The sequence below is a fragment of the Vipera ursinii genome, assembly GCF_947247035.1.
Source record: "Vipera ursinii genome assembly, chromosome: 2".
NCBI classification, from domain to species: domain Eukaryota; kingdom Metazoa; phylum Chordata; class Lepidosauria; order Squamata; family Viperidae; genus Vipera; species Vipera ursinii.
In genome coordinates, this window is record NC_139513.1 from 67949908 (window position 1) to 67972046 (window position 22139).

At 39.9% G+C, this 22139-nt stretch overlaps 1 protein-coding gene across 6 annotated transcripts; it reads right to left on the minus strand.

Annotated features, from left to right (window-relative positions):
• Positions 1-7817: 7817 nt before the first annotated feature.
• Positions 7818-20622, minus strand: ABHD14A (abhydrolase domain containing 14A). Of its 6 annotated transcripts, none has more exons than XM_083356638.1 (6): positions 20526-20622; positions 17169-17250; positions 15268-15538; positions 13766-13881; positions 11079-11314; positions 7818-8935 (listed from the first exon to the last, which is right to left on the minus strand). In XM_083356638.1, the coding sequence occupies exons 3-6, from the start codon at positions 15531-15533 to the stop codon at positions 8753-8755; spliced, it is 801 nt and encodes a 266-aa protein (XP_083212764.1). In that variant the 5' UTR covers positions 15534-15538; positions 17169-17250; positions 20526-20622; the 3' UTR covers positions 7818-8752. The 6 variants fall into 6 exon arrangements, with proteins under 6 accessions (XP_083212764.1, XP_083212762.1, XP_083212765.1 ...); XM_083356636.1 differs by having other exon boundaries at positions 17152-17250; XM_083356639.1 differs by lacking the exon at positions 20526-20622 and adding an exon at positions 18659-19546.
• Between the last annotated feature and the right edge of the window lie 1517 nt (positions 20623-22139).

Below are 22139 nucleotides of genomic sequence, written 5' to 3' on the forward strand. Positions count from 1 at the left end.
CCCTACCTAGTCAAGGAGAGAAGCAGCCTAGAACTAAGGAGAAACTTCCTGACAGCTAGAACAACTAACCAGTGGAACGACCTGCCTCCAGAGGTGGTGAATGCTCCAACCCTGGAAGTTTTTAAGAAGAGACTGGACAGCCATTTGCCTGAAATGGTATAGGGTTTCCTGCCTGAGCAGGGGGTTGGACTAGATGACCTCCAAGGTCCCTTCCAACTTTATATTATTATTATTATTATTATTATTATTATTATTATTATTATTATTATTATTATTATTATTATTATTATTAATTATTATTAATTATTATTATTATTACCTTGCTCCGGCCCAAGCCGGCGGGGACAAACCGGAGCTGCGGGACTTCGCTTGGAGAACCAGAAGCGCCTGAGTTACCGGGGTGTAACTCTCACGGCGTGCCTGGATGTCTTGTTTTTCTTCTGCAAGCAAGGAAGCAGAAAGCTGAGAAAGCGGCTGGGTGGGGCGGGCAGAGAGTCAGTAAAGAAGCGCCGACAGGACTTTGGCAGAGGGAATGGGTGGGCTCAAATCTTACCTATATAAATTTAGGGGTTCCTCAGGATAAAGGGGGATGGCCCCTCAGGAAAAAATATAGTTTGGCTGCCCTCCGTAGCGGGCCCAGTCTTAAACTACCATGCTGTCAAGAGTCGACAAGATTTTAAAAAGATGTTGAGACTCTAAAAAGAGTGCAGAGAAGAGCAACAAAGGTGATCTGGAGGCTAAACCATATGAAGAACAGTTACAGGAATTGAGCATGTCTAGTTTAATGGAAGGACTAGGGGTGACATGATGGCAGTGTTCTAATATCTCAGGGGCTGCCACAAAGAAGAGGAGGTCAATCTATTCTCCAAAGCATCTGAAGGCAGGACAAGAAGCAACGGATGGAAAGTAATCAAGGAAAGAAGCAACCTAGAAGTAAGGAGAAATTTCCTGACACTTGGAACGATTAATCAGTGGAACAACTTGTCCGAAGAAGTTAAAAACCTCCAACACCGGAGGTTTCTAAAAGGAGATTGGACAAGCATTTTTCTGAACTGGTATAGGTTTCCTGAGCAGAGGGTTGGACTAGATTGGAAGATCTCCAAGGCCCTTCCAACTCTTATTTTGTTATCCAGAGTTATAAACATCCTCTCCAGCCAGAAACTGCCTGTTTTCATTTTCAGCAGGACAAACCAACCAAGCAGATTTTAATCTACCGTACTGGTTAAAAGCAGAGATGGGTTGAGTAAATCATGGTAAAATCACCAAAAGTGTACAAGCACAGCCAATTGTGGTTAGCCATTTGTGTTGTGTGGCTGACGTCAACAGTTCAGATTTTGGACCAGATGTACATTTAAGCATTTAGGTAGCTTCAAGTGAATTAAAATTAGGTTTTCTATACAGCTCAGTGATAAAAGTACTGCATAAATCTAGCATTTAAATTTATATAATTTATATAAATTTATACAGTTTGTGAGCATGTAAAATATATAATAGAATCAAGATCTGAGGATGAGAAACTTGTGGTAGAACCTTGGGAGTTCATCCATTATACTTGTATTATAATATTCAGGTAAAACCACGTTACTAAAATTCAGCATGTGGAGAAAGAAATATGTTATTTTTCCACCTCTTGCAAGGTTTTAGTAGTTAAGAGACAAGGCTCCATTACTGAAACAATTCCAAGATTCCAGATCTCCTCTCCTGCTTGAATAATCTGTTTTATTATTTTTTAAAGAAAGTGGGTCATTTTATATTTAATTATTGTGTTGCCAATTTAACAAAGGGAAGAAATTACCAAAGTTTCCTCCTTTGAATACAAGTCTTTGTGGAACACTTCTACCCCCTCTGTCCAGTACTTCAGTTTGTAACCCAATTCCAAATAAGGAACGATGTCTATTTTTCATGTTTGCATAGAAGTAACATTCAGTTCCAGAAGAAATGTAGTTACATATAGAAAGCATTCTGACTTTTTAATAATAGTGTGAGTTTTGAATGCATCTTGCATAAAAGTTGCATAGTTTTACTCTTCCTGTGGTATGAAGTGACATGGCACCAGGCTTTTTGCTGGAACATTTGCTGCCAATGTTCCATTTCAGCTTCTGAAACTCTTTGCTATTATTTACTGCCTTTGCCACTCAAGATCTTACAGGCCAGTGTCTTCATTCAGTGTTGCATTTTGGCAGCAGCACAGGGTCTGAATTTTAAGCATCTTTCAGCATTGGCTGGGAGAGCCGATCTGATTATTATTGTTCCTAACAGTCACATAAAGTTCCAGATTGGACAGGTCTCTAAGGTACCAGTTATAGAAAAGACTAGATCTAATTCTGTATGATCACTATTCAGTAATGACAGTATTTTCATTACATAGAATAGGGCTTGGCACACTCTGAAAATCATTCACCGCCCTGAGTCCTTCGGGAGAAGGGCGGTATAGAAATCAAATTATTAAATTATTAAATTAAAATTTGGTTGAAGTGCTTCTGATCTCATGAGCATCTCTCTCTTGCCATTCATGAATGTAAACAGGCTTTATAAGACTTAAGCACAAGCTTAAAAAAGATGATCATATTAAAAAAAATTGTTGTTAGTTGCGAAGTCGTGTCCGACCCATCGCGACCCTATGGACAATGTTCCTCCAGGCCTTCCTGTCCTCTACCATCTTCTGGAGTCCATTTAGGCTCACGCCTAATGCTTCAGCGACTCCATCCAGCCACCTCATTCTCTGTCGTCCCCTTCTTCTATTGCCCTCAATCTTTCCCAGCATTAGACTCATTAGTGAGTCCTTCCTTCTCATTAGGTGGCCAAAGTATTTGAGTTTTAGCTTCAGGATCTGCCCTTCTAAAGAGCAGTCAGGGTTGATCTCCTCTAGGACTGACCAGTTTGATCGCCTTGCAGTCCAAGGGACTCGCAGGAGTCTTCTCCAGCACCATAGTTCAAAGGCTTCAATTCTTTGGCGCTCAGCCTTTCTTATGGTCCAGCTTTCACTGCCATACATTGCAACTGGGAAGACCATAGCCTTGACTATACTATATTAAAAATATGCTGCTTTAATTATTTGATTCAAGAAACAGCATCTCTTTTTGTTTGTTTTGCATGTATAGAATACCAGAGAGGTATGCTGCATCTGAATGGCTCAAATTACAATAAAAAACACAAAGCAACAGAATACAAAAAGCACAAAGTACAGAATACCTGCCCACATGAGGTCTTTTTTCCAAATTGTTGTCAAAGTATGAGGACCCTAATATGGATGACTCCACACTAGGAAAAGCGTTACTCTGTGCTTTTGTAATTTGAGCCATTCAGGTTATAATTATAGTTACTATATGTCTCTCTGTGTGTGTGTGTTGTGCTTCTGAGTTCTTTTGTGTTGAGTTCTGGTGACAACCTGGACTAGACCCTGCAAGTTCTCTTGGCAAGATTTCAGAAGTGGTTTGCCACTGGCTGCTTTCTAGGGCTGAAAGAAAGTTAATGATACAAGGTTACCCAGTGTCTTAAGGGGGAACCAGAACTAATAACTAATGCCAGACTAGAAATCAAACTGGCTTTCATGCTTTTACCAAGGTCTAATTAATTTTTGTTCATTTTGCTAAACAAATGGCCTATTTTATTTTTTTAAAAAGTATCGAATTCTAACTGTTTCTAATTGAGCCTTTTAAATAATTGCCCATTATTTTAAATGGTAATTTCATATTGTTTTAAGAAAAAAGTTGCTGAACTGCTTAAGGTGACTTTGACTACAAGAAGTACCATTCATGAACAAAGTAATATAAAGATACAAAATATTCTATTTACACCTTTCAAGTGAAAAACCAAAGTTGATTGCTGACAAAATATTGAGTCAGAAGCAACTGGAGTAAGAAGTAACTGAACAACAGTGAAACAAGTTAATATATTTTGTTGGAAACTTCACAAAACCCAAATAAGTTGGGAGAAGATTTCTTTGTATCAACATAGATGTGCATTTTATAGTCAATGAGATCCAGTCTGTTCCTTTGGGAACTAACTAAATTTAATTTCAAGAATAATTCACTGGCATACTGATGAAAGAATTTGACATCCAAACTTGGTGACAATTCCAAAATAGGCAAATCTTACTTGTTCCCAGGAGTGTCACCTTAAAATTAAAAGTCAGGCAAGAACAAGAATTTGTACAAATATGTGGCCTAGAAGGTTCCTCTCCCTGTATCCCCTTTTCCACCTGAAAAGACCTAGTATTGCAGTGCTCACATAGCAGCAATAGCTTAAATGCAACAAAAACAGTATCATTAAAAATATACAGAACATTCTGATACTTTAGGTATAAATCCACTTGTTTTATTAACTTTTATACTAGCTGAATCATCATGAATCCCCCCAAAGTTTGCAGTTACTTTATTACATGCATTGTTATAATTACCTTCAGTTGTGTTCTGGGACATCCTGAGTATTTATCAGTACACTGCAGCTACCTCCAGGTTGTTGGGTATATCTTCTTACAGATAAGTCTTTGGTGCTGGAGTCAGAGTTAGCATAACAGGCAAAAATCTTACCCAGCCTTACCTATTGAACTCCTGGAGGGGGCATTTTGAAAAAAAAATCAAAAAATTTAATGAATGCAGTTGGAGAAGATGGGGGAGAATTTAGGTGCCAAGAGAATAAAGAAGAAATAATTGAACTACATGGAGACCTAGGGATGGATGGAAATAGTGACAAGTGTCTACTTAGATAATACCATAGACTCTTCGTTAAAGATACATGTTTTAAGCGGAAGTCTTCATACCTGGATGTGCCAAAGGAATTAATATAAATCTCAAAGTGTGATTGATTGATTTAAGATGAAAGACTGAGATAATGAAGGATGTAAGAGTAATGGAAGATTCTGAATGGAGGCAGACCAATTTTTGTAGTGCCAAAAGTACAGTTTGGCAAGAATGGACACAGGTAAAAGAAATTAAGGAAAGTAGTGTGGAAATAAAGCCACTACAGAAAGAGATTATGAGAAATTAGTAGAATATGAATCTCAAAAATCAACCTACATGTGAAGAAAGATGGTGTGGAACCTGCTTGGCAAAAAATGAAAATGATTATATTACAAAATACACACAGAAATATATGGCATTATACTAACAAGCAGGGGAAAAGGATGCTTGATGGAATGTGGAAGAGGTTATGTATGAGAAAAATATATAAATATATTGTATAGATTAGAATATATAGAGGAAAATCTGCAAAGGATGCAGTCATTAAGAAGCAGAGGAAAGGCACAATGATTTTCATGGAAATAAAAAATGGTTTAGGAAGTAAATGAAGATGGTTAAATGAACTGAATTAAAAACAAACATGTTGCAAGGAATTAATGCTTGTCCAAAAAAAGCAAAAATGACTCTTTATCGAGATATATATCTGCCCACTCTGTAGACAGAGTGATTGATTGATTCTGAAATTAACAGAGAAACTTTTTAATGATTGTAAGCTGCCCAAAGTTACTTTGAGATAAAATAGGTGGCCTAAAATTTTATAAATAAAATAAATAATAAACTTAAAAATAAGTTATATAAAATGGGAATGCAGTACTTAAATGTGGTAAAATAAGAGATAAGATCAAGAATGAATAGCTATTCAGTGTAAGTGAGCAGAATACAAAAGTGAGTTACCAAAATGAAATAATGTTAAGGTAGCTGAATCATGCAGAGAGGATCAAATAAAAAACAAATACTCAAGAGGGAGACTAAAGAAAGAAGTTGAAGATATACTCAAATACAAAAGGATGAAATGTGTGAAGATGAAAAGGCAATGTATGAAGTGATAGAAGCAGGAATGGTTCGCACACAGAGAATGGTCCAAAGTGGCTCCATAAATGGTTTTGCTATATTGTGATGGTATAACTACAATTCATTCTAATTATTATAACTATAATTAGTTATATTTCCTGATTTCTAATCGCACACCATTCGAAAAAAATATTTTGGCTTAGTATTTATTTCCTTTCTGCACTTTTAATCACATTGCTTATCCTGAAACTGAAAGGAATGGCAGGTATATATGTTGTATTCTCAGGGGCTTGCAAAAAGGAAAAATTAAAATAGACATGGAGCTTTTATACAAATCTAAAGGTTTCACAGGAGATGTTTCAAGGTACTCAGCAGTGAGGTTCAAATGAGATCGGTAGTTCTCGCTTATTGTATCACGCGAGAGGTTTCTTTTCTATCAGATTCCACATGAAGAATAAAGAGCAATGCTTTCCATCTCTCCTATCATTACGACAACTAAGCTTCATATTATATTAAATTTATATTTTGGATCCAATTTATTTTGATTTTGCAGCAAAGAATAGTTAATATGCAGCATGCACATAGTAACAAGGCCAACCAGCATTAGCATTCTTAACAGATACCCCACACATTTAGTAGTGCATATAACATGGCTTTTGCAGTAGTAAAGTAAAAGATTAGCAGATATACTTTTAATGAGAGAGAGAGAAAGCAATAACCAGCCATAGCTTTTGAAGCAAATTATTTGAAATAATTTGTAAACCCTAAGAGAATGTGTATGTGTGTATTCAATAAAATATCAATAATAAAATTTTGCATTCTGCCGAGATCCCCTAGTACTCCACATACATAAATATAATCTTTAATTGTTTAGTCATCTGGGCCAAAAGGAAAATTATTCTAAAAATAACTTCTATTGTATACAAAATGTAAGTTGGACTTTGTATGTGCTGCATAGTGTGCAGGTAATTATTACCTAACTAGCTTTTCAATAATTATCTTGGGCAACTAACTGTGCAATTTAACCTCCCTCTGGATTTTGTATTATTGTACCGTAGGTCACCCTCCCCAACTCAATGCCTTAAAATGGGCTGGATGCTGCCATAATATCCAATCAGCTGGAAATCATTTGAGCATCAAGCCAAGGGACGCTGCTTTAAAATGTTAACATGCTTTCCAATATTAATTCATGTCTATGAAAAAGGGAACTAAAGCATAAGCCCGCTCTTTTCCGTTACCCTATAACTAAGCAGCAGAGACACCAAACATGTGACGCAGGTCACCTATGGTACCTTCTTTTAACTGCACTCTCACTCACATGAGCACCTATAGTTCTGACCAATAAAAGATGGGTCTGGATAAAATGAAAGTGCAAGCACATGTCATTAAACAAAAACCTTAAAATATAGGCAGCTAATTTCTACAAAAGCAATAGAATATATCAGGTATTTTCACTCCTAACATTTAGTTTCAAAAGGTACCTAGAAGAAATGTATATTTACAAACTTTCTGTTCCACTCTAAAATTATCACTCAAGCTACAAAACCCTCGCACTTCCTTAAATATCATTGCTTAGAAATTTCTGAATACCAGAATTGTTTAGACAAACGTGTTATCTCTTCTAATAAATTCATAACTCTGTTTTGAAACCACAAGAGAACAGAAGTTCTTAGCTTCATTTATCATGGAAGAGAATGAATTATCACCTTTTCTTATTCATCTAATAGTTGGAAATATCCTAATAAGTCAGCGTGGAACAGAATATATAAAGAAACTCACTTGAACATATGTAGAGGGGATTAGTAATTGGGTGAAAATTCAAAGTCATACTAGAGGTCTGTGCATTAAAGTTGAAAAATTGTTTGGAAAACACAAAATTAGATTATAGGGAGGTAGATAATTATGGCCATAGTTCTTATAATAGATTATAATTAAAATATCTAACAACATAGAAGCTTATTCTTTAACAAGTCAATTTTCTATGCTGTCAACCATGACTTCATAGTTTGATGTCTAGCAGTCTCTGTCTAGCATTTATATTTGTACATACACTCATACACCAAATACCAGTATAAACAATTTATTAAACGTTTGCAATACTCAAAACCCTAGATAACGTATGACCTAATGAGTAGGAGAAATCATCCCTCTCCTAACATGTGGACTATGCTTCTTTGAAAAGTTGCCTCTTTCTCCTTATGTCTTCCATCTTCTCCTGCTCAAGTGAGAGTCTGGATGACACATTCTAACTAAATACTTCATTCACAGAGAGTCAACATGTTACAATTGGGTAACCAAAGCATTGCAGTGGTCATTAAAGTTACAGGAAAATATACACTTAAAATTGTGTCATTTCTTTTCCAAAGTTTTTCTTCAAATTTTCCAAATGTCTTTTGGGCAATTTCAAGTATTACCTGTTTCCAGCAAGAACAAGCACGTCTGGTGCTGCTGGAAAAAGTAAAGCAGACCCTCCAAATCACAACGGTAGAATTAAGATAAAAAGTACAACAAAACACCCTCAAAACAGAAATATGCACACTAAAAGTAGTAGGTGGTGGTTAATGGGGAAAAATATTAATCTTGAGATAATATCTGTGGCCCAGGTTCCTGAAATAAGAGTTGATGTTGTACCTTTCTCTGGAGAGATCAGCTCTTAAAAGGAATGAAAATTGGATAGTGATGTGCAGATCAAGTTCTTCAGTCTTTTCACAAACATATGAAAATGCTACCCTGCTCTGTATGTCCTTGATCCAATACTTCTGCCAGTTTGTAGGATTCTGGCAATTACACCTTGAGCACTTGTAAAAGAAGTAACCCCACAAACAAGTAGAGACAAATTCTTCCATCAACAGTCAAAAAGCTCTATAGCCCTTGAAGTATGAAGAACCAGATTTATATGCACATCATCCAGATTATACATAACAGACATTCAGTCTTCACTTTTTCCCTGGGAAAAGGAAAATGGGATTCAGTAGCGCAACTAAGAAGAAATACCACAGTCATTTTAATTCATTGAGGAAGCTCAGCAGCGCTTTGTGGAACTCCTGAGGCTTATCAAGATAGCAAGCATGACCAGCTCCCAACAACATGACAACTCTGGATCTGGGAATCTGCTGAAGACTTTGCAGAGATTGTACACCCAGGTCAGTATCACGCTGTCCATAAATTACCAATGTTGGTATCTAGAAAAATAAAAACATAACTAAATGAGCAATGGTCCCCAAGGATTATGCAAATGAATACTAACATTACTTCCCAATCATTGCTAAACAATTGCCATTCTTTTCCACACAACTTGCAAAAAGGCCCTGTGAAATACATCAGCAATAACATATCTCCACACCCTTTCCAAAGGAAACACTTGAGGTGGTGATTGGAATCTGGATACAATGGTCTAATGTATGGGAATGATCTTAGGAGACAGGAGGAAGAACTGCAGACTATCCAATGATCAGACAAGTGGTAGCTAAGTCCACGGAAGGAATGAGGGTGTGGCTTACGTCTCAGAAGGCACCTTCCCTAGTTCCTTGGACTGGCAAAAGAAGGGAGGAGACATACTGTACTTTCGGACTTTCAATATTCTGCTAATGTAACTTTACAATAAAAGAATTAGTATTTCTCGGTGTGCTTCTCGTCTGCAGTGCTCACAAGGGTGACATTAATACAGCAGATAAAGAGGGCCAGGTATTCTAGGAATCAATTCTAGAGGGTGGAATCTTCAATTATTAGTTACTCTTGGCTACTCACAGCGAGGGACAGAACATCAGGAGCTTCAAAGGGTATTATTATGGAAATGTGTATTTTATCTATTTGCTCATGCATACAGTCACCATCTTACTATTACGCTCTACGCAGCTTACAATAAAACAAAAATAAGAAATAGAAAACAAAAATAAAAACACATAGCACTCAGGCACAGTCTAACCTATCATCCATACAACCAGGAGAAAACTCTAACCCACGCTTGTTCTCAGGCACAAAGGCAAGTTTTCAAGACCTTACGAAAGGCCGACAGGGACAATCTAATCTCAGGAGGCCTGATGCTCCAAAGGGCAGGTGCCATGGCAGGAAGAGAAAATAAATAGATGGTAGCAATTGGTGATGAAATGACATTTGGAGTACTGCAATCCTATGTGGACTAGTAACAAATACTTGCTATATCTGTCATAAGGAGAACTGCAAAAACCCAGCAAGGGTCTAGAGTAGCCTCTCTTAAGTGGAGTTTCATAAGGTCATGCAAAAGTTTCCTGAGGCCTGAAATTACTTCAAAGATTTCTTCAAGCTATAAAATTTGAGAAAGACTGTTCTATACTGTACTGACACGATGCTTATGCTACCTAAAATCTGCATAGTAGAACTTCTTTCCCCCAGCCTTCTTTCGGGCATATAAAACTAGAGAGACTGTCTTTCCTGGCATCACTGTCCACACAACTTTCTCCAAGTTCTCTTGGAGTTGGGTGGCCTATTTCTGCATAAGACATCCATATTATGAGCCCCTATGAGTTTGTATAAAAAGCCCTGATCTGCCAGACATCAGATTCTACACCCGATGTGTGTCCTTGAAAGGTTCCATTCAACCGAGAACATCTTTTCTTAATAAAACTCTAGGCTAGGGACTGTAGTGTCTGCATCCCCAGGGAGAAACGTGTTGCTGCAAAACATCTGTAATTTACAGAGCCCCAAAAGTTAATACCTAAGAATGACTATTTCCTTGGGATGTTAGGGAAAAAGTGTTAAATATATGGAAAATAACCACAGTAATTTAATGGAATTAAAGGTTTATATTAAATCAAATGAACTGTATTTACTTGAAATGAACATATGTGTTTTTCTGAAATCATGTGCCTTTAAAATGGAGGATTCACTTAGATCAGGGGTGTCAAACTCAATTTCATTGAGGGATACATCAGCATTGTGGTTGCCCTCAGGGGGCTGGGTGGGTGTGGCCTGGGTGGGTGTGGCCTACTGGGTGGGCGTGGCTAAAGTGTGTATGGCCTACTGGGTGGGCGTGGCCAGCTCTACATCGTTCGCATCAAGGGTGCCTATGGGGGCCTGGGCAGGAGTGGGACAGATCTGAGGGTCTCTGGCAGAAGGAGGGTCTCTGGGCCAGGGCCAAGGCAATGGGGGCCGTTCCCTCACTGTTTCCAGGATGGCTTCGCGGGCCGCATGAAACCACTTCACGGGCTGGATCCGGCCCCCGGGCCTTGTGTTTGACATGTCTGACTTAGATTCACTGAGAGACTTCTTTTTTCCTCTTTGGGAAGACAGATGTCATCTTCCATGCAAATGAATATAATTTGTTTTTCCAGTCCATAGATCTCTTACCTCAAGCTGTTGATATTGTTGAGCTGAAAAATCTTTTGTACCCACTGGTGCAATAGACACAAAGCCCCTCAACCGTTCTCCACTAGAAAAGAGAAATGGAATGGAATATCGGCCACTCATCGATGAGCTTATCAAAATGGGCTTCTGAAGGCCCAGCTCCTTGAAGACTTGCTCCAGAAAGGAAATGCGGCCTTTTGCAGTCCCAACAGAGGTTGAACGTGGGGAGCTCCCATAACCTGTTCAGAAACAAACCATGAGGATCACTAAAACAATGTTAACTAGAAATCAAGACATGTATTGTACTAACTCGTGTCATTCTGATGTTTATAGAGGAACTAGCTTTTTTTTAACCTCCCTTCAGATATGGTGAAATCCTAGAATTCCTCAGGCCACAGATCTGGAAGATACCAATTTCGGGAAGGCTATCATAACCAGCAATATACCATTGTCCTCCAACTTTCAAGGGAAAATTTGGCTCTTCTTTCTGATCCTCTAGTCAAATACAACTTAAGAGAAGCTGGGGCAAATTTATGTCCTTCCAAAGTAGCATTATTTATTTAAAGCATGGTTTAAACTACACAATTCACTCCTGGGAGACTGAAATATGCTATAAAATACAGCACTGAGTTTGTGCAGAGCTCAAAGTATTCTCAAAAAGAAAAACTACATGGCTATGCAGTTATCCCAGCAATCTCTAAAACCTAACTACTACTTCTGGCTTTCCTTTGACTAGTTAAGCAACTTCCCTCACTCTACAGCACCAGCTGTTAGAAATCCTTCTAAAATATAAATCACTGATAATGCAAACTAAACTTTTATAAACTAGTCCTGCTACATCTCCAAAGTGATAACCATAACTCTGCCCTTTGCCTCCAGAGGTGAGATCCTCCTCCAATCTTCTGGCCTTCTGAAATGGCCTCAACACCTGGCTCTGCTGGTTGGCTTGGGACTCAGATGGGAGTGCGCAATGTTGGAGGTGGTTGACTGAGTGAGAGACAAAAGCCTACCCTTGCTTTTGGTTTTAACCTCTATTTAATTGCTGTTAACTGTAATTTTAAAGCTTTTAATGTTTTCATATTTATTCTTTTACACTACTGTAAGCCATCCAGAGAAAGTGAAGAGGAACTAAAAAGCCTCTTGTTGTGGGTGAAGGAGAGTGCAAAACTTGGGTTGAAACTTAACATTAAGAAAACCAAGATCATGGCATCCGGCCCTCTCAATTCCTGGCAAATAGATGGGGAAGAAATGGAGGTAGTGACAGATTTTATTTTCCTTGGCTCCAAGATCACTGCAGATGGGGACTGTAGCCAAGAAATTAAAAGACGCTTGCTCCTCGGGAGGAAAGCCATGGCAAATCTAGACAGTACACTAAAAAGCAGAGACATTACCCTGTCAACAAAAGTGCATATAGTCAAGGCTATGGTCTTCCCAGTTGCAATGTATGGCAGTGAAAGTTGGACCATAAGAAAGGCAGAGCGCCAAAGAATTGAGGCCTTTGAACTATGGTGCTGGAGAAGACTCCTGCGAGTCCCTTGGACTGCAAGGCGATCAAACCGGTCAGTCCTAGAGGAGATCAACCCTGGCTGCTCTTTAGAAGGGCAGATCCTGAAGCTAAAACTCAAATACTTTGGCCATCTAATGAGAAGGAAGGACTCACTGGAGAAGAGCCTAATGCTGGGAAAGATTGAGGGCAAGAGAAGAAGGGGACGACAGAGAATGAGGTGGCTGGATGGAGTCACTGAAGCAGTAGGCATGAGCTTAAATGGACTCCAGAAGATGGTAGAGGACAGGGAGGCCTGGAGGAACGTTGTCCATAGGGTCGCGATGGGTCGGACACGACTTCGCAGCTAACAACAACAACAAGCCATCCAGATGATTCTGGACAGTGAGACAGGCAGCATATACATTAATTAATCAATCAATTAAGAAATCTACTTATTAGACTTAAGGCCACCCAACTCCAAGAGACTCTGAGGCTTACATTATAAAGAATAAAAAACAAAGACATTATACATAGCCAGACACAAATTCCAAGCACTGTACAAAATGAACTCAACAAGGACTCAACAGCCACCTTACTCCCAAAACCTAGAAGAGCCAGGTTTTTAGGGACTTTTCAAAACTATTAGAGTGGGAGCTAAAAAGACCTGGGGGTGGGGGGGGATGCTAAACAAATACAAACCAAACGTTTTCCTCCAGCAAAGGCAATAATATACAATAGTATTTGAAAGGGGGAACAAATCTGGCAAAGCAGGCAATGAAATCTTCAGTGGGCTGCTGATCACAATCTTTACAGGGCATGGCATTCAAACAAACCTGGCTCTCCCTTCCAGTTAACAGATTCCAAGAACTTTCCCCCCTTATTAAATAATAAACTACATCCTTTCTGTTATGAAAATAGATCAGAGGCATTAGAAGGGCCTCTACAACTGTTGGCATTCACTCCAGGGAGAGAGAGAGGGATTACTGCCAATGGAACATGCAGATGGGAGTGATTTACTAAATAGAAAGAGTGATGCTCATCCCTCTACTTTGGTTCGCTGCCTTCATCCAAAGTGTGTTGCCAAAGCAAGAGTTAAACCCCCAGAAATGTATATTTATTACTGAATATCAGCCCGTAAAAGAAAATGAAGCTGAAACTGAAAAGCCAAAATTGCCCCCCAAAATAATTTACTGCTAACTCTTACCAGGCAAATCAATAGCTACTGCGCGATAGCCGTTCTCTGCAAGCAAAGCCAGTGTTCCTAGAGTCTCCCATGTCTTGGATGTGAAGGACTGGCCATGCAAGAATATCACTGCCAGCCTGTTAAGAAAAAGAACTAGCAGGTAATGTCATCTTTTTTACCATTCTGATATGAATAATGTACTAAAAATACTGTTAGGTCCCAAAATATTTTATTTATATACAGTAGTAAAACAAAATCCCTTAAACTAGTCTCAAAAAAGGAAAAGAAAAAAATGGTCACTTCGAAACAATTAAGTGAATTCGGGGTTTTTTTAGCACCAAAGTAATACCTGCCTGGAGTATGGTTAGGAAAAATTATTTTTCCATGAGATACACGAGCAGTGTAATTAATTACCACAGCTGGGGGAAATAGATATGTATTCTATTGTTTATGACAATATTACCTGGTGGCCTTCAGATACTTTTCAATATAATAAACATAAATCTGGTAATAATTATTTCAATACATCCAATTCCCATCAAATTAAAGAAGACTAATCTCAAACAATTTGAAGACTTGAATAAGAGTTCATACAATAACATGCTATATTATTAAAGAAATGAGATATATTTGGCAATCTTTGCAATGTTTCTTTTCCTATCTTTAAAAGGTTATACATAGGTACTAGTACAGAAGGAAATACTCAGATTATCTGATAGAAAACATATTCTTAAATAACCTAATTACCACAATCACTCAATAATAGAAGTGTATGGCAGTCTTAGAGAAATAATATGAAGCTCTAATTGCAAATAATTGCTAATTAAGAGAAAGCCATTTTTTAGAGATGAAAAGTGATGCTTTTACAAACTTAGAAAATGAGATTGCTTTGTGGCAAATATGCAGAGAAAAATGTATTTAGGCCCCCTGCAATATCTGAGCAGTAGTCCTGTCTCTTATTTTATAATATTATCACCAAGAAAGCCACAGATTAGCACAACAAATGCACAGTAGAAAGAAAATTCCAGCATCAGCAAGCACGATTTAGCCATGGATTACCAATGCTGAATTACTTTGCACTCTGGAAGAAATAAACTGTATTCTCTCTGTGGATCCAGGATTTAGTTAGCAATAATAATCAGGTTTTTTGAAAGCTGCACGGTCATACAAATAGGGGCAGCTTATGAGTCAAATGAGTAATATGACATCCATCTAGGAAGTGCCAAGGAAAACAGATCAGTAAATATATATTTCATCACCTATTCACTGAAATACAGTAATACCAGAACTGTGACTCCTACTAGAGCAAAATAAATCAACCATTCAAGATTCACTTTTAAACACTAAATCAGCCAATATTCGTGCTACTTTTGGTACCCTTTAGACCAATCAGAATCGCTGCCAGCAGCCCAAACTCAAGCTAATGTTTCTGTGTACTGTTAGAATAGATAGGTTGCTTTAGTGTTAACTACGTGAACGAGATTTAACTCCTTGAAGTCTCAAAAATCAGGAAGGTAACTTACCTTTCAGTGGAGGAAGCCACATCTTTTTGTACCAGCACAGCTTCTCTGAAGAAAACAGAAGAGTGCAAAACTGTCCCTGTCGTGATGGTAACATTCCCAGCACCTGTACCCTTCACCTCTTCCTCCATGGCCCGTGGTTTAGGGATGTCTACTGGAGCAGTAAATTTTTCATGCTGGATTGCAGGAAGCAACAGGTAGAGGACAAAAGTGACAAGGATTCCTAGGACCAGCAGCGCCAGCCTGTTGCGGATCAAAGTCATAGTCATCTTTTCTGAAAGGATTTGAAAGAAAAAGAAAGATCCACTAGGATCAGACAGCTTGCTATGGTAAGGCAGTGAGCCAACAAATAGCAGACACCGTAAAACTGCGGGATCGCTGCTGTAGTGTGTAAGAACATTGGAAAGCAAGTGAATTGTGTATAAGACATGTTTTCTTTCCTCCTCAACCATCATGACTTTTTTGAGGAGGGAGGGAAATAATTATGGCTTTATTTGATACAAGCAATCAAGTTTACTGTTGAGAGATTAGGATAATCAGACGTCAAGTTCGTCTTGCTTAGTGTTAGCCATATTAACTTATTCTTGCACCAGGGCTCAAATCTTTCAAGCTCCGTTGTACCCACTGAAGTTGGAGATGGTGGGTAGCACTGCACAGTGTGACTTAGGGTTAAGAATTGAAACTATTTGTACAGCTCAATAACAGTATCATACTGAATTGCTATCTAAGATTCAAATTTCTTTTTTAAGCAATACCAATATAACCAGCTTTGGAAAAATATAGGCAATCACCAAGGTTGCAGTGATGAAGAAGTCAAGAATGTTGGAATATGACTGGAGAAGCCCAGATTAAAATCCACACTCAACCATTAAGATTACTGGCTGATTCTGATCAGCAACCAAGGGCTACTTCAAGGATCAAACTGCGTGCAGAACACTATAGAATTAAGTATATAATTTTAAAGATGTAGAAAGTAGAGGGTACACTACAAACGATAAACTAGATCCAGTTTGGTATAGTGGTAAAGGTCATGGCCTAGAAGTCAGGGAAGTGTAATTTCTAGTCCCATCTTAGACGGGAAAAGCAGGTGGGTGACTTTGGGCTAGTCACTTTCTCTCAGCCCAACTCCCCTCACAGGGTTGTTGTGGTGGGGAAAATAGGCAAAGGAAAGAGTATTGATATGTTTGCTGCCTTGAGTTGCATATGAAAAAGTCAGGATAAAAGCAATTTTTATAAGCTCTCCTGTGTCATTTCATCTATCCCAGCTGCCTGTTCTTTTTCCAGGTAATCAATGGCAATAGACAAAAGCAGCTGTCAATATTAAATCCCACCTTTCTCTTTAGCAAGTAAGTATAAGCTATAAATCTTTTGGAAGGTAGGAAAGTCCCACCCGCCTTGCAGAAATGAACTCTAAAGCCCAGAACTTGTATTAGCAGGATCCAATTCATAATCAGAAGATAGTTGTAGAAGCTGTCTCCTTCCCTATAATGGTTGATGTTTTCATCAACTGGCCGATTAAAAAGAAATGCATTCTACTATTTATTCCCAATACTTTCTTTCTGCATAGCCATGCCAGCGAAAACGATTTTAGTACAAGTATATGAAATAGATCTTAAATATAAGACAGCAACTATATCTCTTCCCTTGTCTCATTTACGGCTTGAGACCTACCCATACATACCCACAGGAAGGAAGATTCCCACTTTCTATACTTTTCCTTTTTCTAAACTACTTAACTGTTAGATCCCACTGTGAAGCTCAAAAAGATCTGCCTTTCCATTGTTTTGCTACTAAAACAAAATTCTGCTAAGTTTACTCAGTACGGAATTAAAATGCATTCTATGTTTCCCATATTGGTGCTATACATCAGATCAGGTTTTGCCAAACCTTTGCCCATCCTTTACTTCTAAAACATCAGGTTTTGCTGCTCCTCTGCGTTTTTCTTTCAATCTTTGTTAATGATACGTCCCACTTGTCAAATTGGGCCTTTGTCCAGGTTATGTGGTAAAACAAACACAAAAGATACCGTAATTAGATTCAGTGCATAAATAGTGGAGTCTGTGGTATTTTCCCATCACAAAATATAGTAAGCCTTTTTACTAACAGAGCAAATTCCACTTTGAAAAGTGGTAGGAAAGCTGTAGAACACCCCACCCAGCATATATTATAGATATCCAAGCAAAAGTGCTTACAAAGGAGCCGCTATTTCTGTGCCTTTGAGGAAAATAATTCAGTTTCCAATATGTGAGACTGCCTTAGGTAAACATTTAAATACCCCATTTTGTATTCAAATGTTTCAGAAGTCATCATCTTGATGCACAGCAGTGGATTTAAAATAGCACAAGTGTTTCTCCCACCCTTTTAGAATCAGCCAGGAAAGATGTAAACAGCAATCAGACTAATTATTAATATAACCAGTCATCAGTACAACTGAGAAGGAATTATTTTCCGGACCTCCTAAACATACTGATCTACGTCTACACAAAAGTTGAATACACAGCTTTGTGACTCAAGATGAATTTGCCAAATCCCACAAGTGAGGTTGCTATTACAAAGATGGACACTCTCTGAAAGCAATTCCTGCTGAGCCCTATAAAAACAATTGTGTACCAAATGGTGAAAAATACACTGCAGGAATGGCCATATATCTTTGAAGAGATTATCAGTCGTAAGGAAAATGTATTTTTGTAAAAATCATAGCAAACTAATTGTACAAACTTGGTAAATATTTAATAAAATCTATCTTAGGCAAAGCCCATCTGCTGAGTATGTATGCGAAGAAGAAACATCAGTCCATTATTTTCAAGCACTATAGGATATATTCTTCTAAAGAGTTCAATGCGCTTGAAAACACAGTAATGCAAACAAATCTCTTGCTAGCATAATGCTATTTCAAAGTCCTTTGTAAATATGGTAGCAGTTGGGTACTCAATGGGGAAAAAAACCTCTCTTGTAAATGATGTAATTTTCTAGCTGATTGCAAGGGTTGGAAGCACCCTTTTCACCTCTGTATCAATAGCAGAATCTTGCAAATGAGTATAAAAACACCCTCTCAACCTTTTAATCGCTGAGGAAGCAAACTCGAAAGGAACCAAGATGCTTCTATTTCATTCAGTAAAGACCTCGAGACATTTATTGGCATTTGCCTATTCAGGCATATGCCATGTGTGCTGAGGAAGATGAAGACCTTCCAAGATTATAACCCTTCCCCAGTGTCTCAGGATATCACTGTCTGAATGGTTTGCATTCATTCCACTGAACATGCTACTATTCATTATCCCTACTTCAAAATAGCAGCCAAAGATTTCTAAACTCATCCTGTCGATACTATACCCAACAGGAGCAAAGCTTTTTCCTCAAAGTCTGTACTAATTTTTCTCCATTTACCAACTACCTTTTCGGATTTCATCCAGCAGGTGAACTGCAGATTGAATGTCTTTGAAGATGTATGTTTTCTGCCGATAGAGAACCTTTAACTTTGCAGGGTACAATACGTAGGCCTGAACTCCTTCCTTCAGGAACTGTTGCTTGACAGCCACAAAACGTTTCCGTCGGGCATATGTCAGTGGGCTGAGATCAGGAAAGAAGGATACCTTGTGTCCACAGAAATTTGTTGTCCAGGATGTCTTCAGTATTCTTTCCCGATGCCGCAAATCAGAAAGAGTGATTAGTACAGTACTACCATTACCCACCTGGGCATTTTTTGCTGGGAGACGGTAAGCACTTTCTATACAGATGGGAACCTGTTTGCCATTTAAATCTAAGGCAGCTGGCAACAGATTTTCTATGAAGGGGATAAGGTTCACATTTCCAATGGCTGCTGGGACACCTGTGACCCTCAAGTTTCGAGCTCGCAATTTGTTTTCTAGTGTCTCCAGCTTGTAGTCAGCCACCAACTTTCCTACTGCCAGTTCCTTCATTAAAGTAGCATGTTTGACAACGCAGCCTTGAGTAGATACCACTTTTGCTTCCAGAGCTCCCACACGGCGATCTGTCTCTTCCAGGTGTTTCTCAAGTTTTGCTAAACCAGCAGTAAGATATGCCAGGGCTTGGTGTAAGGCATCGTGTTCTGATATTACTTGCTCCAACAGCTCCTGAACTGAATTTGCCACATCAGAAGAGATGTGCGCATCGTGAATTCTTCTAAGACCCATCATAAACCTTGTTCTGCTTCCTTTTGGATTCTTTGTGCTTTTAGCCAATTCCCGCTCAGAACAGATAAAACATTGCATGTGGAAAATAGTAGAAGCGGCACCGTGTTCCTGCTGAGACGTGGTGAAGCTTTCCACTGCCTTTGCTTGGTTTAAAGTACAGGAGGACACACCCTTGTTTACCAGGTGATATATATATATATTCAACCTCAAGACTGCACACACCTACTCATACAAACCTTGTTTCTATTCAAGCAGTTTCACTGGGATGTAATGATGAAAGGCATTGTTTAATGAGGTGGGAAAACGTAAAACCTTACCGGACTCTTGCAAATTCACAAAAGCCTATCAGAGCAAGCAAGAGTTAAAGGGTTCACAGTCAACACCCCATCTTCTCCCACTCTGCTCCCATAGACTTCTTACACGGACCCAGCCAGGCTTTCGGTTCGGCACTTCCCAAAAAAAAAGCCTTTCGCCCTCCCAACGCTTCAACCTCTATTTCTCTCCTCCCATTGCCAAGAAATCTCCTAGGCTAGGGAGACCGAAGCACCTGTCGGGCTCCCGCTCTACTCCCACGCCCGGCATCCCGGACCCGCAGGCCATCAAGGCAAAAACCTGGAAGGGAACCGGAAGAGTGCAACCCGTTCTTGTGTAAGGGGGAACCGGCTTTCAGGGGAACCGTAAAAAAACAACAACACACACACACACAAAAAAAAAAAACACAACCCGGCTGTTTTCCCCTTTTTGACTGCGCGCTTCTTTCAAAAGACCTGACCACCAACCCAGCTTTAATCTCTGCAACAAAAAACTTGGGCAGGGTGGGAAGAGACGCCCGCAATTCTTCCCGAGTCCCCAGGAGAGGCAGGATCCCTCGGCGAATCCCTGCCCGGGCCCTGCTCCGGAGGGAAGGGCGCATAGGCCGACAGCCAGCCAGCCAGCCCCCCACCCCAGGTGTCTCTTCCCCCGGCCCGCCCAACGCGGGAGTGGTTTTGTCAGCCGCCGGTCACGGACCCCGCGAGCCCAGCCAGACGCGGCGGGAACAAAACGCTCCTCCCTCCGCGGGGCAGGCCGGCCGGCCGACTGGCTGGCTGGCTGGCCGGCCGACGGTACCTGCGCTTCGCAGCCGCTGCGTCTTCTCTTCCCCCACCCCGCCTCCCAGGAGCGGGAGCTGCGCGAGCTGGTGACGCGAACTCTTTCCTCCTCCGCGACCCGCCAGCCCGGCTCCCCGCCTCCGCGCGCCGGGCCCCATCTAGCGGCCAAGGGGAGCCCTGCCGCCCGTCAAGAAGCCGGAGAGGCGGGGCTGAAGGGGCGGAGTCTCGTCCTTGGGTCTTCCTCCGAAGGGGGTCCCCGCTGCCTCGCCTGGCTCGGCGGCGGGCGGGATCGGAGCGCGTTCGCGTTTGGATGGCGAGGAAATTTCGAGGCATCTTATTTAAACCAGAAGGGCGAGACTTTCCCTTTATTGACTGCCTTCAAAACATGCCAACCAACACACACACAAAAGAACCCCGCATGGATGTGATCCTTAGGAGCTAAACTTGACTTGACGGGTCCTGGAGGGAGCGAAAAGTTGGCTAGTTGCTTCTCTTGCCAACCTGTTATTCAAGATTCCTGGTTTAAAGACCTCCTCTCTCTCAGGGAGCCAGTCAGTTCCTAAGAGAAGGGAGACCCAAACGGGAAGGAGTAATCTTTTTCCATACAGGGCTTGTTCTCCATTTCTGACGTTTTATGAAGGAACCTGGCCTTTTCTGGTTTTTTCCAAGTTTTGAACTTCAGGCATCAATCAATCAATAAAAAACCTTTATTGTCAAAGTACAACATGTGTACATTGAGATTAGCTGAGCCTCCCCCCCTGCTCTCTCCCCCCAACACACAGTGACAACAAACCATCCTACCACACCATGTGAACCAACTACACCACACACCGGCCTCCCAAGTCAATTCTGCATAAATTCACAGAGATATTATCCCCTACTATCATGCTGCTTCCGATGTGGGCAGGGTAAGGGGTTATCAAAATAGAAATCCATACACGCCTGCGGACTGCCAGGCCACAGAAGAGCACGCTACCATCTGATAGAAACCTAATCAGTAAGTTATGCTAATCCATTGTCTGCTCAAAAAGCATAGTGTACTATTCACACACACATAATGCGGTGGCTTAAATCATGGTTTGTAAAAAATAGTGGCAGGTTTCATGCAACAAAGCCGAAAGCAAACCATAGCCAGCATGTTGTATGAACAAACTATTCACACCAGGAAAAACATTGTTTTGGGGAAATGAATGTGCAGATGGTGAATATTGGCTGCTTAGGATGTATTTAAGCTATCTCCACTTCCACTCAATCTACATATGGCTCCTTTTTCACATCAGGCTAAAGCATATGTAATAAGGTTTATTTATAGCAATCAGATTGCAGCTGCAAAATAAACATGATCACTAGAAGTAGCAAAGATGTCCAGAAAACTGGCTATTGTTTAGTACTCGGTTGCACTACAGTGGGTTTATTTGGTTTTAGCTTAGTGAAAGTAGATTAGGGTATGGGAATATGAATCTTAACTGTGATTTATTTAAGACACAACGATGGCTCAGTGCAATAAGCAAATTCAGCCTATTTGTAAATAGATAACAGAAACACAAAATACTGTTAGTACAGTTCGAACCTTTTCTAATCCAGCACAAATCCAGGCCAGTTTTGTGCCCTAGATGTTTTTATTACCCAGAGA